Below are 12,447 nucleotides of genomic sequence, written 5' to 3'. Positions count from 1 at the left end.
CGACCCGCGGCCTGGCAGGCCTCAGCCTGCTGCGACGCGTGCGGGTGCATAGGGCGCGGCTCCTGCACTGTAGTACAGCAGGCGCTGCCGGCGCCGCGCCCTGGCCCAGCGCGCCTGAACACAGCCCACCGGCCCGGCCGGCCGGGCAGCCCGGCCGGTGGGCCGTCGCTGGCGCCAGGGGGCAGCCCTCACACCCAAAACCAAACGCTCTGCTGGCAAAGCCGGCGTCCTGCACGTTTTGGCCCCATCCCTCCCAATGAAACCCTCTACTGCAGGTCCCTATCGTGTCTGAAGTCTGAAGTACAGAGCACGCTACGCCGAGCCAACCACATGCGCCCGCTTGGCAGCGGGCTCGCCGCCCCCATTGCCCGGCCCCTCACCCTCCGCGGCGGCGCGCTTCCCCGCACCCGCGGGGTCGGCGCCCTCCCCCTGCTCCCCCACGGGCCGCGCCGTCAGCCGCGCCCAGCGCTCCCTGACCTGCAGCTGCCGCAGCAGCTCCGACCCCTCAGCAGGCAGCACTGTCGAGGGCGTCTTGGCGCTCTCGCGCATGCTCTTCCACGTGTCGAGCGCCTGCTGCGTCTGACGGAAGACCTCGGCGCGCGCGCGGCCGCGCTCAGAGGCCGCCGACGCGACGCCGGCCGGGGCGGCGCCGCCGCCGCTGCTGCCCTCGCCGGCGGGCAGCAGGCCGCTGGCCGCGAGCGCATCTATGTGCTCCTCCGCGGTGCGCACCAGGCGGCACATGACGCCGTGGCTGCAGGGGGAGCAATAGGGGGCGGCGCGTGAGACTCTGGCATTGACAGGGCTGGGCAGTGCAGCACAAGAGGACAGCTGCCGCCGTGGCTGCATGCACAGTGCTGCAGCGGCGTCGGAAGCCTGTCGCGTGTCTGATCACCCACGATGGCATGGAACAACCTACCTAACCCTCATGCGCCCCCCATGCCCCCCATGCGTCCCGGATGCGCCCCATGCGCCCCATTTGCCCCATGCGCCCCCCATGTACCCCATAGCCCCCATGCGCTGCACCTGTAGAAGGGCTGCTGCAGCACCGACTCCAGGTAGGGCGCCCTCATGAGGATGTCGGAGTGCTTGTCATGCTTCTTGATGATCTTTACCACGCCAGAGTAGTTGAGCATCGACCTGCAAGGCACGAGTGCGCGCGGCCAGGCATGTGAACGTGCAGCGGGCGAGCACCAAGCGTTCGCATTCGGCGGCTGAGACGTGACGCCGGCTCAGCTTTGAGTCGCTTGGGGCCTGCACTTTTCCGGTTCCGGTTTCCGTCCAGCAGTCCGAACCCCAACACGAGGCACGGCAGGCGTGGGGACGTAGCAGAGCGGGACACATGAATACTGCTGCTGCTGCTGCTGCTGCTGCTGCTGCCCCGGCCGCGGCCGCCCCTCTCACCAGTGCTGCAGCAGCACCATCTCCCCGTGAAGGTCCACCAGCTCAGCCCTCAGGCCCCGCGCCTCATGGGTTATCGACGGCGGGAGCGTGCCTGCTGGACGCTGCTGCTGCTGCTGCTGCTGCCGCCGCCGCTGCTGCGCATCTGCCTGCTCCTCTGCTTGCTCCTCTGCCTGCTGCTCTCCCTGCTGCTCTCCCTGCTCCTGCTGCTGCTGCTGCTGCTGACCTCTGGCCTTGGCTGCCAAGCCCTGCAGCCTCTTAATGCGGTCACTCAGGTCCTGGTGATGGTGCGTGAGCGTTTTGGAGCATGGAGAGACAGTGTGAGTTGGAGAGTGTTGGGGCACTGCGGCGTGCAGTCAGCCAACCTAGTGGTTCCCAGGGCGGTCCCCAGCGGCGGTCGCTCCCCGCGCACTGCACTTCACGATTTTGCCGCCCAGTCACAGGGCTTCACCACTCAATAGGCAGCTGTCGCGACGGCGACACCGTGCGCATTTCGCTGCGCCTCCGCTCTGTGCGTCGCCCCGGTGCCCACTCCCCCCCCTCCCCAAACCTGCAGCTTGATGACGCTGTCCTCCTCCCTCTCAACAAAAAAGTCGTTCAGGCGCGACAGGTCCTGAGGCAGAGGAGGCGCACGCGGCAGGGCGGTCGTGGCAGGAGATGACAACACAGGTGCGCAGCTCGCAGGTGCAGGTTCGACGTCGCGGGGATCATGGGGTGAGACTGCAGGACGCTGCGCCACTCGCCCCCCAATTGCAGGAGCGCAGGAGTGCGAAGGGCGGGAAACCCGCCTGCAGCCGCGCGCACCTCGTTGAGGGTCTGCACGAACAGCGCCTCGTCTGGCGACAGCTGCTCGGGCGCCGCCGCGGCCCCCTCTGCGCCCTCCCCCAGCCCCTGTCGCCGCCCGCCGTCGCCCCCGCGGTCGCCGCCGCGCGCCGCGGTGTCCGCCGCGCCCGCGGCCGCGTCTTGTGGCGCATGGTGGTGCTTGGCATGGGCCTTTATAAACTTTTTGAGGGCCTTGTAGCGCAGCACGGGGCGGTGGTCGGGGTCGTATGCATCGCCATCGCCCGCCTCCGCCTCGCCGCGCGTCGACGCCTCGCCGAACAGCTCCCCTGGCCGGACAAAGCGCGCGGGCGCGTTGCAGAGGGAGTTGCGGAGAACGGAGAAAAAGCAGGGGTCGAGCTTGTGTGTGTCGCTTGAGCATGGCACGCTCAGCGCCAGGGGCTATGTAGGCAAGGAACGCGTCGCAAGGCGTCGCTTGTGGTGCCAGTGGCGTCGGCGCGACTGAAGATTCAAAAGGTAATGTGTGGCGGCTGTGTGCGTGGCGTCGCGGCCGCGCCTCGTGGCAAGCATCGTGGCGGGGACCCCGGCCAAGAGATTCTGCTCAGCCGTGGCATATGCAGTCCCCAACGCCCGTGGGGCTGCTGTGCCGTTCCTTGCCCCCTCCGCCCGCCTCTCTGCCCTGTTGCATGCTGTCCAATGCACTCACCTAGGAGCTTTCCAAACTTCATCCGTCAGGCTGGGGCCGCGCCAGGTCGCAGATGCAGAAGGATGCTGGTGGTTTTAGGCAATGCGAAAGCGCGCACGCACACATACACACCCCAATGGCTGCCGATGCCGGCGACTCTCTATTCTTCGTGGCGCAGCGACGTGTTGATGTGAGGCGCTGCGATGAAGACAACGATGCAAGGACGTGCGATTCGCTGGCCCGCCGGCTGCAGCCTGCAGTCTTGTGCAGCCAAAGGTGCGGCGCGCGAACAGATGCCTGTTCGAGCCGAACCGCCGGAACAACCAAGCTCGTGAGAGGTTTGAACACCGTCAATCCTTGCTTGTATGAAGCCCGTTCAGCAGGTGCACGCCGAGAGGAATGAGGCTATTGCAAAGATGCCGCTCGCCGAGACCAGGATGCCTTTCTGGCGGATCGTGAGGCACTTGATGTAGAGGGGCGTAAATTTAATGTAGGTAGCCTTGAGAAGTCACTGGACGAAGTGCTGCAGTCTTTTTGCCTCGGGGTGGCTTTGCTACACGGGTGCCGCTGCGGGCAGCTGCGGTTGCACCAGCCCAGTCAGCCACCTCTGCCAGTATTGGCCTTTGCCTAGGATTGGCCCTGCGGCTGGAACGGCGCACGCTGAACCCATCATTTTGCCATACTACTTGTTCCCACGGAAGTGGCTCTACTCACCTGCAGACCGTCCGGCTGGAAATGTGGAACATGGATCTGCAGTAAAAAGGCATGGATCCGCAGTGCCGCAATACTACAGCGCGCAGCCCGGTGAGGCCCACCATTATCACTCACACGTCTCCTGGAGACGATACGGCAGCTGATGGTGGCGGCAGTGGGCCTAGCGCGCAGCTGCAACTCGCAGCTGGGCGGTATGGCAGCTGCGGCATTCATCAGTTGCAGTGTGGGCCGCCATACCGCCCAGCTGCAAGCATGACTACCATTGCGGCTGGCGTGGTCACCTCGATCCCTGTGCAATGACTGCACCAACATGAAACCGCCTGCTGGTTGCCCATGCTGTCGAAACATGAATCTGTTGGTTGCAGTTGCAGCCTGCGGTCAAAACGAGCCTTCTTATCATAGCCCTCGGTTGTAGATTTGCAACGTGCTGTAACTTGAGACATTTATATCATGCGGAAGTCAGGGTGTTTGCAATACTGCGTGGGTGGTCTCGCATCGCCCGGGACAGCACCAGGGGCACTACCTGGGCCCCACGCGCCCCTGAAGCCAGTGGCCAATTTAAACGGAGCGCGTCCACTCACAGGCAAACGTCCCCAAGAGCCGTGTGCGATTCAAACAAAGTATCCATTATCGATATTTGTGCGACCAACGTCAGATCCGCGCGGTCCTTTGGAGATCTGTTGCCCGCGCACTTGGCCCATCAGCCCAGCTCACAACATGGCGAACGCTGAGGGCTACTACGACGATGGGTTTGCATATGGCGACCAGTCCGGCGCCCACGGTGAGGCACGCTGTGCTCTCAGCTCAACATGCGATCGTCGCTCCTCAGCTGCGCACCCGTGCTGCGTGTGCTGCTGCGCTCTATGCAGTCCCTGGCGATCCCGCACGCAACAAACCCACCATCACAGACATCTCCTACACGGGCAGCAGTATGCCTTACGGCGGCGGCAAGCGCAAGGCCCAGGACGACGACAACGGCCTGCCCTATGCACCCGCCGCGAAGAAGGACACCGCACTGCAGGCCAGCAGCGCTGTCAACGTAGGCGGCGGCGGCGGATACACCGGCGCGGCCCGCGGATGGGGTGACGAGGTCAAGTCGCCTGCGGCGGCGCAGCAGGCCGGCGCAACGATGCCGGCGCCCCTCTGCCAGTGCGGGGAGCCGGCGCAGGGTGTAACCTCCAAGGTGCCCCAGCAGCTCACCATGAGCGCTCCAGCTGCTCTTTGCATTTGCATGACACAGCAACATCGTGCATAGCAGCATTATGGAGTGCAGTGGTCGGCCCTTGGTGATGCTGACGCAGCCGGCGGGGCTCTGCGTCTTGTACGCCTCGGCTCAAGAACGCTCGCCCCTGACGGCGTGCGCGCCGCTCGCCGCACCACACCGCCGGCGCAGACCCCCGCCAACCCTGGACGGTTCTTCTTCTCATGCGCGAAGCTGCGGGACGACACCAGCCGCTGCCGTTACTTCAAGTGGGCGCTGCTGGTCGTGACGGCTGGGCTTGCATGCGCTCGCGCTGCTGCGCACGCACGCGTTACGTGCAGCCATGCAGCGCCATGGCTGCAGGGGCGCATGGCTGCATACTGATTTACACGTGGAAGCGGGCTGAGGCTGTGAGCGCATGCACATGTGCCGTGTGCGACACACCCATGCTTGGCACAGCGCACGGCAACCGCCCAACTGTGCAACAAATATGCGCCGCCGCACCCCAGGTGGGCTGACGAGCTCAACGCCGCGCCAGGCGGCGCTGCAGCCCAGCGGACGGGGCCCCCGACTGGCACTTTCAACGCCCCCGCGACCAGCGGTGCCGCGGCGTCCGAGGGTGTGGCCCCGAGCGCGGGCGGCGCAGCGGGCCATGGGTTTGTGTGCCAATGCGGCATGGAGGCAGAGATGCGCACCAGCAACAGCGCTGCCAACCCCGGCCGCCAGTACTACAAGTGCTCAAAGCCCCAGCGGGTAGGCCGCTGATTACCGTATGTCATGGGGCCAGGGAGTGATCGGAGCGAGGCGGCCACTTGGTTCGATGGTTGCGGCGTTGCTGCACTTGAAATGGCATGTGCCGGTCTTCATGCGCCAAGTAACCTCTCTCGCACTCTACCCTTCTCTTTGCTTGGTGCAGGACCAGCAGTGCCGCTTCTTCCAGTGAGCAGGCGCAGCTGCCTGGGCAAAGCGCTTGGATTTGTGTCGTGCTGTGGCGTGCGTGGCTGTGCCTGCCAAAGTCTTGCAGCGTGTAGCTGCGCGCAGACTTGCATCAGCCCTGCCGCAAACTCACCCATCACGACCGCATCCCACCGCAGGTGGGCCGACGAACCGCCGCGCGCGGGCGGCGCCGGCGGCCCGGCAAAGACCTACAGTGGCGTTGGCGCGTATGGCGCCAGCGGTGGCGGCGCGGCCCCTGGCAACGGCGGGGGTGGTTCTGGCATGACAGGTGGGTGTGCACTCGGAGCCGTGCAGCCTCTTGCCTGACATTCTGTGAGCTGCACACAATGTCCCATGACTTCTGGCCATGCTGCGTACAGTAGCATCCATGCGCGTGCATTGACAGGTTCCCTCTCCTGTGTGTCGCACTGGCATCGCCAGGCTCGGCACGGTTTGGTTGGGAAGATATGCCCCCAGTGGGCGGTACTGCTGCTGGCGGAGGTGGCAGTGGCAAGGGGAGCTGCTTCAAGTGCGGCCAGGAGGGCCATTGGTCACGTGATTGCCCTCAGCAGGGCGGCCGCGGTGGTGGCGGTGGTGGCTACGGGGGAGGCGGCGGTGGCGGCTACAGCCGCGGCGGAGGGGGCTACGGTGGTGGCGGCGGTGGTTATGGTGGTGGTGGCGGCGGTGGTAGTGGTGGCGGCAAGGGGTCTTGCTTCAAGTGCGGCCAGGAGGGCCACTGGTCACGTGATTGCCCCCAGGGTGGCGGCGGAAGGGGTGGCTGGTGATGCGATGATCTAGCAGGAAGCTGTGGCGACTTTCCCTTGGCAAAAGCGGTCTTTCAGATTTCATCTCCTGTCTCCAGACAGCAGGTCACCGCCCAGGACCGCTCTCGTAGTCATGTACATGCTTCTAAATGACGCGTTTGTCGCACAAGCGTATGTGCCTTCATGCAACGCCACTCGCTCTGCTGTACTCCAAGCTGCTGAAGCCAAACCTCACCTTGACAGCAGTCGCTGCCTCATGTTGACCGCAGCACCAAGAGCAGCAACTATGTCAAATAAGTCCATTTCAGTCAAGTTACTCACGAGCAGATAGCAGTGGCGCAGGCATGGGGCCCGCACCGTCAGCTCTGAGCGACCTGCATCGAGTCGTATGTCGGCAGGGGCATACCCAGCCAAGTGCGCCCAACGGCAAATTTGGGCCGCCGCATGCCCCGTGCCCGCTCCGGGGCAAGCGTTGAAACCAGTCGGTGATCCGACTGAGCAGGCGGCCCAGTCCACAGCGTCATAAAGGAAGGGCAGTCAACTCAAAAACTTTTGCGGGCAGCATCGGCCCACACAATGCACAAGGGCAGCCGGCCTGCCCGCTGCAATACATCGGCATCGGCGGACGGCAGGCATCCAAGTGTAAGCTGCTCAAGCGCCAGCTGATGGCAGGCAGGTGTTCTAGCGCTGCCGCCTGCCATCACTGCGCTCGCACGACCCCTGCATCGCTGGCCCCACCGCCGTGCCGCCGCCACCACAGCTGCCATGCATGCCGTGCTGCTCGCCGCCGCCACACGCAGCCGCCCGCCGCGGCGACCAGATCCCGCCGCTGCCGTTTGCGAGCGCCCCTGTCCTCAGGCCTTCTTGGCGGCCGCGGCGTTGGTGGCCGCCCTGCGCTTCTTCTGCACGTCGTAGTGTGTGCCCCTGACCCAGTCGTCCTCGTCGAGAGTGATGGGGCCGTCCACCTTCTTGGCCTTCTTGGCCCGGCCCTTAGACAGGCCCAGCTTCTCGGACAGCAGCCCGTAGCCAAAGTAGCCTGGGAGCCAGGGGCCGGTCAGTGCGGGGTCGTCGGGGACCGATCAGTGGGCTGGTTGGTCTCAGGCAGAGTGTGTGTGTGAGTGTGGCTGGATGGCGCTGTTGAGCACCAGTTGCTGACAAACACAAGTGGACACCCAGTTGACTGCAGGCGACCCCGACACCCTCTCCACCAAGACGCAGCCGGCACCCTTCGCTCCCTCGCCTTGCAGCCCACAGCATCAGCACGGGACCCACCGGCGGCGCCGACGATGGCGAGCAGGGTGCCGATGAGCCAGAGCAGGTCAAAGTCCACCGCCTTGGGTGCCTCCGTGATGTCGACAGTCTGGTTGAAGAATGTGCTGCTGAAGTATGACCCCTCAACCTGGGACAAGGTGTGGGTGTGTGTGTGTGTGTGTGTGTGTGTGTGAGGATGTGTGTGTGTGTGTGTGCGCGCCCGCGCAACGAGGGCGACCACAAGACAGCGTGCTTCGTCCGTGTTGCACAGGACTTAGATCAGAAACCACCATCACGCAACTCGCTGCCCGCCAAGGGGTTGAGGCCTCCAGTTTCCTTCGCACATGCAGCGCCGCATGTGAGCTGTTCACATGCCAACCGTCCCTTAGCGCATCCCGCTTTGCCACACCAAGCGACGCCTCGCCCTCCATCTGCCGCTGTGGGCCCCAAGGTAGCGCCGCCCCCTTGTCCAGGCGACAGGACGCCCTCAGTCCTCACCTCGTATAAGAGGTGCAGTGCCACGATGAACTCCCGCGCGGGCGTGCCCCCCAGGATGGGGTCGGCCCTGAACTTGTACTCCAGGGAGGCCTCAGCGCCGGGAGCCAGGGGGGAGAAGTAGCGCTGCGCGCAGGAGAACACCGGGCGGGGAGGGGGGGGGAGGGTGGGGGCGAGCTCAGGCAGGCATGCTGCGACTTGCGGGCATGTGACCGTTCTCTTGGCAAGCGCTTATGTGCTTTCCGTTTGACAGAGTCTGCATTGCGTGCTGAGATAAACGCATCACAAGATATGTGCAGCTTCTACACTGCCCATTGCATTTTTTGCTGCAATGGGCTACAAGGGGCTGCCCAAATACAAATGTACGAGGACGTTTCAAGCTCTCTTTAGCATGGCCTCTTGAAGCTGTGGGTCCCTCGCCGGCTTGTGCTCCCCGCACCCCAACGGTGAAGTTCTGGATGAACATCTCGTACTTCTCGGCAGAATTAATGCTGCCCACGACTGCGGACAGGTTCATTGGCTTGCTGCCTGTGTTGTGCGCGCTGACCACGACGCTGATCTGTAGATCACATGGAGCAGGCGGGGCGGCGGGAGGTTGGCGCAGCAAGCAAGGGGCACAGGCAGGGGTGCTGGAAGCTTAAGGTAATGTCTTTGCATTGCATCTTGCAGCCCCACTTAGCATTGCCATAATCGGCAAGAATCTGGGTTTGCAAAAACTGCAGGTACCACCTGGGAGCAGCATCAAGCAGCTGAGCAGCAGCCGACTCATTGCCGCGCCACCATGCAAGGACTCACGATATCACCCGCAGGAATCTGCTTGTTTGGGTGCTCCGGGAAGTAGTGGTGCACGGTCAAGTCGCCGCCGGCGGGTGGCAGGTTGCCCAGCAGGTCGCCGGCCCGCTGGCCCAGGCATCCTGTGCGAGCCGTTGACGATCATAATCATGAGTATTCATCAATACTGTCTGTGTGCGCGCCCAGGTGCATCCTACCCAGAGACGGTGGGCCGCTGCAAGTAAGTGCCGATCGACCCACCTGGCAGCACGACCAGGGCCACTGCAGCCACCAGGAGAGACATTTGTCCCCGGCTCATCGTGATCCTGCAGCTATGCCAAGCTCCACCGAGGCAGGAGTGTCAACGACCCCCTCAACGAATCCACTCGTGTAGGTTTAATACGCTGTTCAAATGCACAAAGACACCTCCGTTGTTATCAGTCACTTGCCCTTTAATCAAGGCGTGTGGCGCCAACCATTGGTCAGCAAGCCTGGGCAAGGAGCAGCTGGGTGGAAGCTCCGCCTTTGAGCGTGACATCTCAAACACGCAGTCACGACACAACGAGGAAATGAGCAAGCATCTTCGTCGCTTCATGCTTCTGTATGGCGCCTCTCAACGCTTGCCAACCAGATCACGAAAAATTTGTATTTGGCCGCCGCTGAGCAGCCCCTTACTGACGGGCCGGGGATATTCAAGAGCCTTGCTGTTGTCTATATAGCCGTATAAGCCAGGCATCTCTGATCAAGGCTCACCTGCAGCCAAAATCTCATAGGAGCAGCAGCTCGAGCTGGTGACAGGGGAGGACTGCCGCGCGCCGGGAGGATGGCACCGGCGGCGGCGGCGATGGAGGAGTACCTGTCGGCGTGCGTGCAGCGCAGCCTGTCGCTCTTCATGTACGAGGATGCGCGCTTCTTGGCGGAGCGGCTGGTTGCCGCAAGCGGCTCTGAGGTGCGTGCGCTCGCAGGCGGGGGGGAGCACTGACATCAACGCAAGCACGCACCTTTGCATGGCATGAGCGCGCGGACATGCACACACACTTGCCTGTTGCATGCCATCCGGGGCCAAAGCTCAAACATTGCGTTCGTACGAGGGGGCTGGTACGAGGGAGCTGCCGAGTGCAGATGCGGCTGCAGTTGCTTTGTGAGGGCTGAGCGCCGGTAGCCAGAAGGGGTGCAGCCCTGCTAGCGTGCCGCCGTCCGTGGGTACAAAGCCACGATGCACATGCCGCGCCTCCCATTCCACATTGCATGAGCAGCACAACAAGTACCTGCTGGCGGTGTGCCATTGGCACTGCAACCAGCCGTACCGCGCGTGCCACCTGCTCAGCGGTGAGCCGCCGCGCCCCCTGCCCTGCAGTCGTCGTCGCAACCGGCCTGCGCGGTACTGACCCCGAGCGGCTGAGAATCCTGCAAGCCCGGCATGGCGTGCTGCAGCTGGTCAGGCTGCCGCCTCGCCGCTAGAACCCCGCTGCCCCTGGCTGCGCACACCGCACACTGCGCGCCGCGCGCCGCGCGCCGCCCATCCATCAACAGGCTGCAGCTCCCCTCCCAGCCGCTACCTGTCTGCCCTCTGCTGGGTGGCCCTGAGGAACTACCAGGCCGCAGAGGCCGCGCTTACCCGCCACGGCGAGGGCCAGGTGGGGGACCCTCCGGGGGGGGGGGCGCGGGCGCCCCGCAGGCCGCCGGTAGGGACAGCCGCATCCCGTGATTTACAGCAGCATGGTCCCCCCTGCGGCTGCCGCCCCCTGTATATGTTCGGCCCTGCATTTGCCGCGCATGATTGAGGCAGTTCCTTCAAGCAGAGGTGAAGCGGAGACGACAACGGCCCGCGGTCCCTCCCATCGCCCGCACCCCAGGTCCCCAACGGCGCCGCTGGGCTGTGCCTGCTGGGGCGCATCTGCCGCGCGACCTGCCGCGACGCGGCCGCGGCGTCCTGGTTTGCCAGGGCCCTGGCGCTGGACCCCCTCTGCTGGTCGGCGCACGAACAGCTGTGTGCCCTGGGTGCGTCTGGGGTGGCGGAGGGTTGGGTGTGCGGGGGATGGGGGTGGGGTGGCTGTGGGCCAGAAGAAGATGCTGTGCAGGGTGGGGCGTGCTGTGGTGGCGGCATCCAGGCGTCGTAGGGGACGAGACCTGTGGAGGGGCTCCCCTGCGTGCAACGCTTGGAAGGCATGTGAGGGAGGGCTGCGCTTGCTGTCAAACAGCAGCCAGAGCCTGCGAACAGGCGCGCGATGTCCCACACACACAGACACACACTGCCTCTCCCTCTCTGCGTCCGCCCTCCGCACACACTCACACGCATACACACACACTCACACACAATCACACACACACATACACACACACACACACACACCTGCTCCTGCGCTCCCGCCGCAGGCGAAGGCGAGCAGGCAGCCCGTGCGGTTGAGCAGGGGGAGGCGACCTTGCGACAGCACATGCAGCTAAGGGCCGCAATGGAGGCGCACCAACGGCAGCAGCAGCAGCAGCAGCAGCAGCAGCGGCAGCAGGAACAGGAGCGAGCAGCTGCTGTTACACCTCCACAGCAGCAGCAGCAGCAGCAGCAGCAGCACGTTGAGGAAACGCAGCAGGAGCAGCAGGATCCAGCGCGCGAAAAGCAGCAACAGCAGGGACAGGAGCAGCCGGACCAGCAGACGCCCGCCATGCGGCGGCTGCGCTCTGTGAGGACGCAGCCGCAGCAGGGTGTGCAGCGGGTCCAGCAGGCCGGCCAACAGCAGCAGCAGCAGCAGCAGCAGCAGCAGCAGCAGCAGCAGCAGCAGCAGCAGCAGCAGCAGCAACAGCAGACCCCTGGAGTGTCGAACATCTTCTCGGCAATGTCCATCGACACGCCGCCCGGCCTAGGGGGCGTCCCCTCATCGGCGGGCAGCTCTGGCGGTGGCGCGGGCGGGGTCTTCGGCTTCTTCGGCGACACAACAGGCGGCCCTGGCGGCGGCGGCGGCGGCTTTGTCTTTGGGGCGGGCGGCGGCGCCGGCGGCGCCGGCGGCATGACGCCGCACATGCTGTCGTTCGTGACGCCGTCGCCGGGGGGTGGCGGCGAGGGGCCGGCCGCGCCGCCTGGTGAGGCAGCGCTCGGGGGCAGCGAGGGTGCATGCCTGCCGGGCCCTTTCCTCGGCAACACTGCCCACAAAGTAGCCCTCTCACCTGGCTCGTCGTGCTTGCGCCTGGCTCGTTGTGCTTGCGCACTCCCACACAGCCTCCACACCACAGCGCACAGACGGATACAGCCGCTCAGCGGCCCTTGCCCACCCACCCTGGTGTCCCGACCTCTGCAACCCACCCACCCACCGACCCACCCACCCCCAATATAACCAGGTGCCGGCGGCTTCCCCGGCTTCCAGCCCCCTGGCAGCCTGCTCCCCGCGTCCGCGGCGGAGCGCACGCCCGTCATGCCGCGCGCGCGCGGGGGTGGGCGCAGGGGCGGGCGTGCGGCGGGG

General features: G+C 65.1%; 3 protein-coding genes across 3 annotated transcripts; 1 reads left to right on the top strand and 2 right to left on the bottom strand.

Annotated features, from left to right (window-relative positions):
* Window positions 1–312: 312 nt before the first annotated feature.
* Window positions 313–2,906, bottom strand: MNEG_5918 (hypothetical protein; the record flags this gene model as incomplete). Its single annotated transcript, XM_014045607.1, has 6 exons — window positions 313–751; window positions 1,024–1,137; window positions 1,402–1,676; window positions 1,949–2,011; window positions 2,203–2,507; window positions 2,885–2,906. The coding sequence occupies 6 exons, from the start codon at window positions 2,904–2,906 to the stop codon at window positions 313–315; spliced, it is 1,218 nt and encodes a 405-aa protein (XP_013901061.1).
* Window positions 2,907–4,294: 1,388 nt separating this feature from the next.
* On the top strand, window positions 4,295–4,832 carry MNEG_5917 (hypothetical protein; the record flags this gene model as incomplete). Its single annotated transcript, XM_014045606.1, has 2 exons — window positions 4,295–4,358; window positions 4,486–4,832. The coding sequence occupies 2 exons, from the start codon at window positions 4,295–4,297 to the stop codon at window positions 4,830–4,832; spliced, it is 411 nt and encodes a 136-aa protein (XP_013901060.1).
* Window positions 4,833–7,332: 2,500 nt separating this feature from the next.
* MNEG_5916 (Translocon-associated protein subunit alpha) lies at window positions 7,333–9,299 on the bottom strand (the record flags this gene model as incomplete). The annotated part of the gene is made up of 6 exons (XM_014045605.1): window positions 7,333–7,514; window positions 7,751–7,877; window positions 8,228–8,350; window positions 8,664–8,783; window positions 9,020–9,138; window positions 9,257–9,299. The coding sequence occupies 6 exons, from the start codon at window positions 9,297–9,299 to the stop codon at window positions 7,333–7,335; spliced, it is 714 nt and encodes a 237-aa protein (XP_013901059.1).
* Window positions 9,300–12,447: the final 3,148 nt, after the last annotated feature.

This window comes from Monoraphidium neglectum (assembly GCF_000611645.1).
Source record: "Monoraphidium neglectum strain SAG 48.87 unplaced genomic scaffold scaffold00917, whole genome shotgun sequence".
Classification (NCBI taxonomy): domain Eukaryota; kingdom Viridiplantae; phylum Chlorophyta; class Chlorophyceae; order Sphaeropleales; family Selenastraceae; genus Monoraphidium; species Monoraphidium neglectum.
The sequence above is the reverse complement of the archived record's forward strand: the minus strand, read 5'-3'. Positions and strand labels throughout refer to the sequence as shown.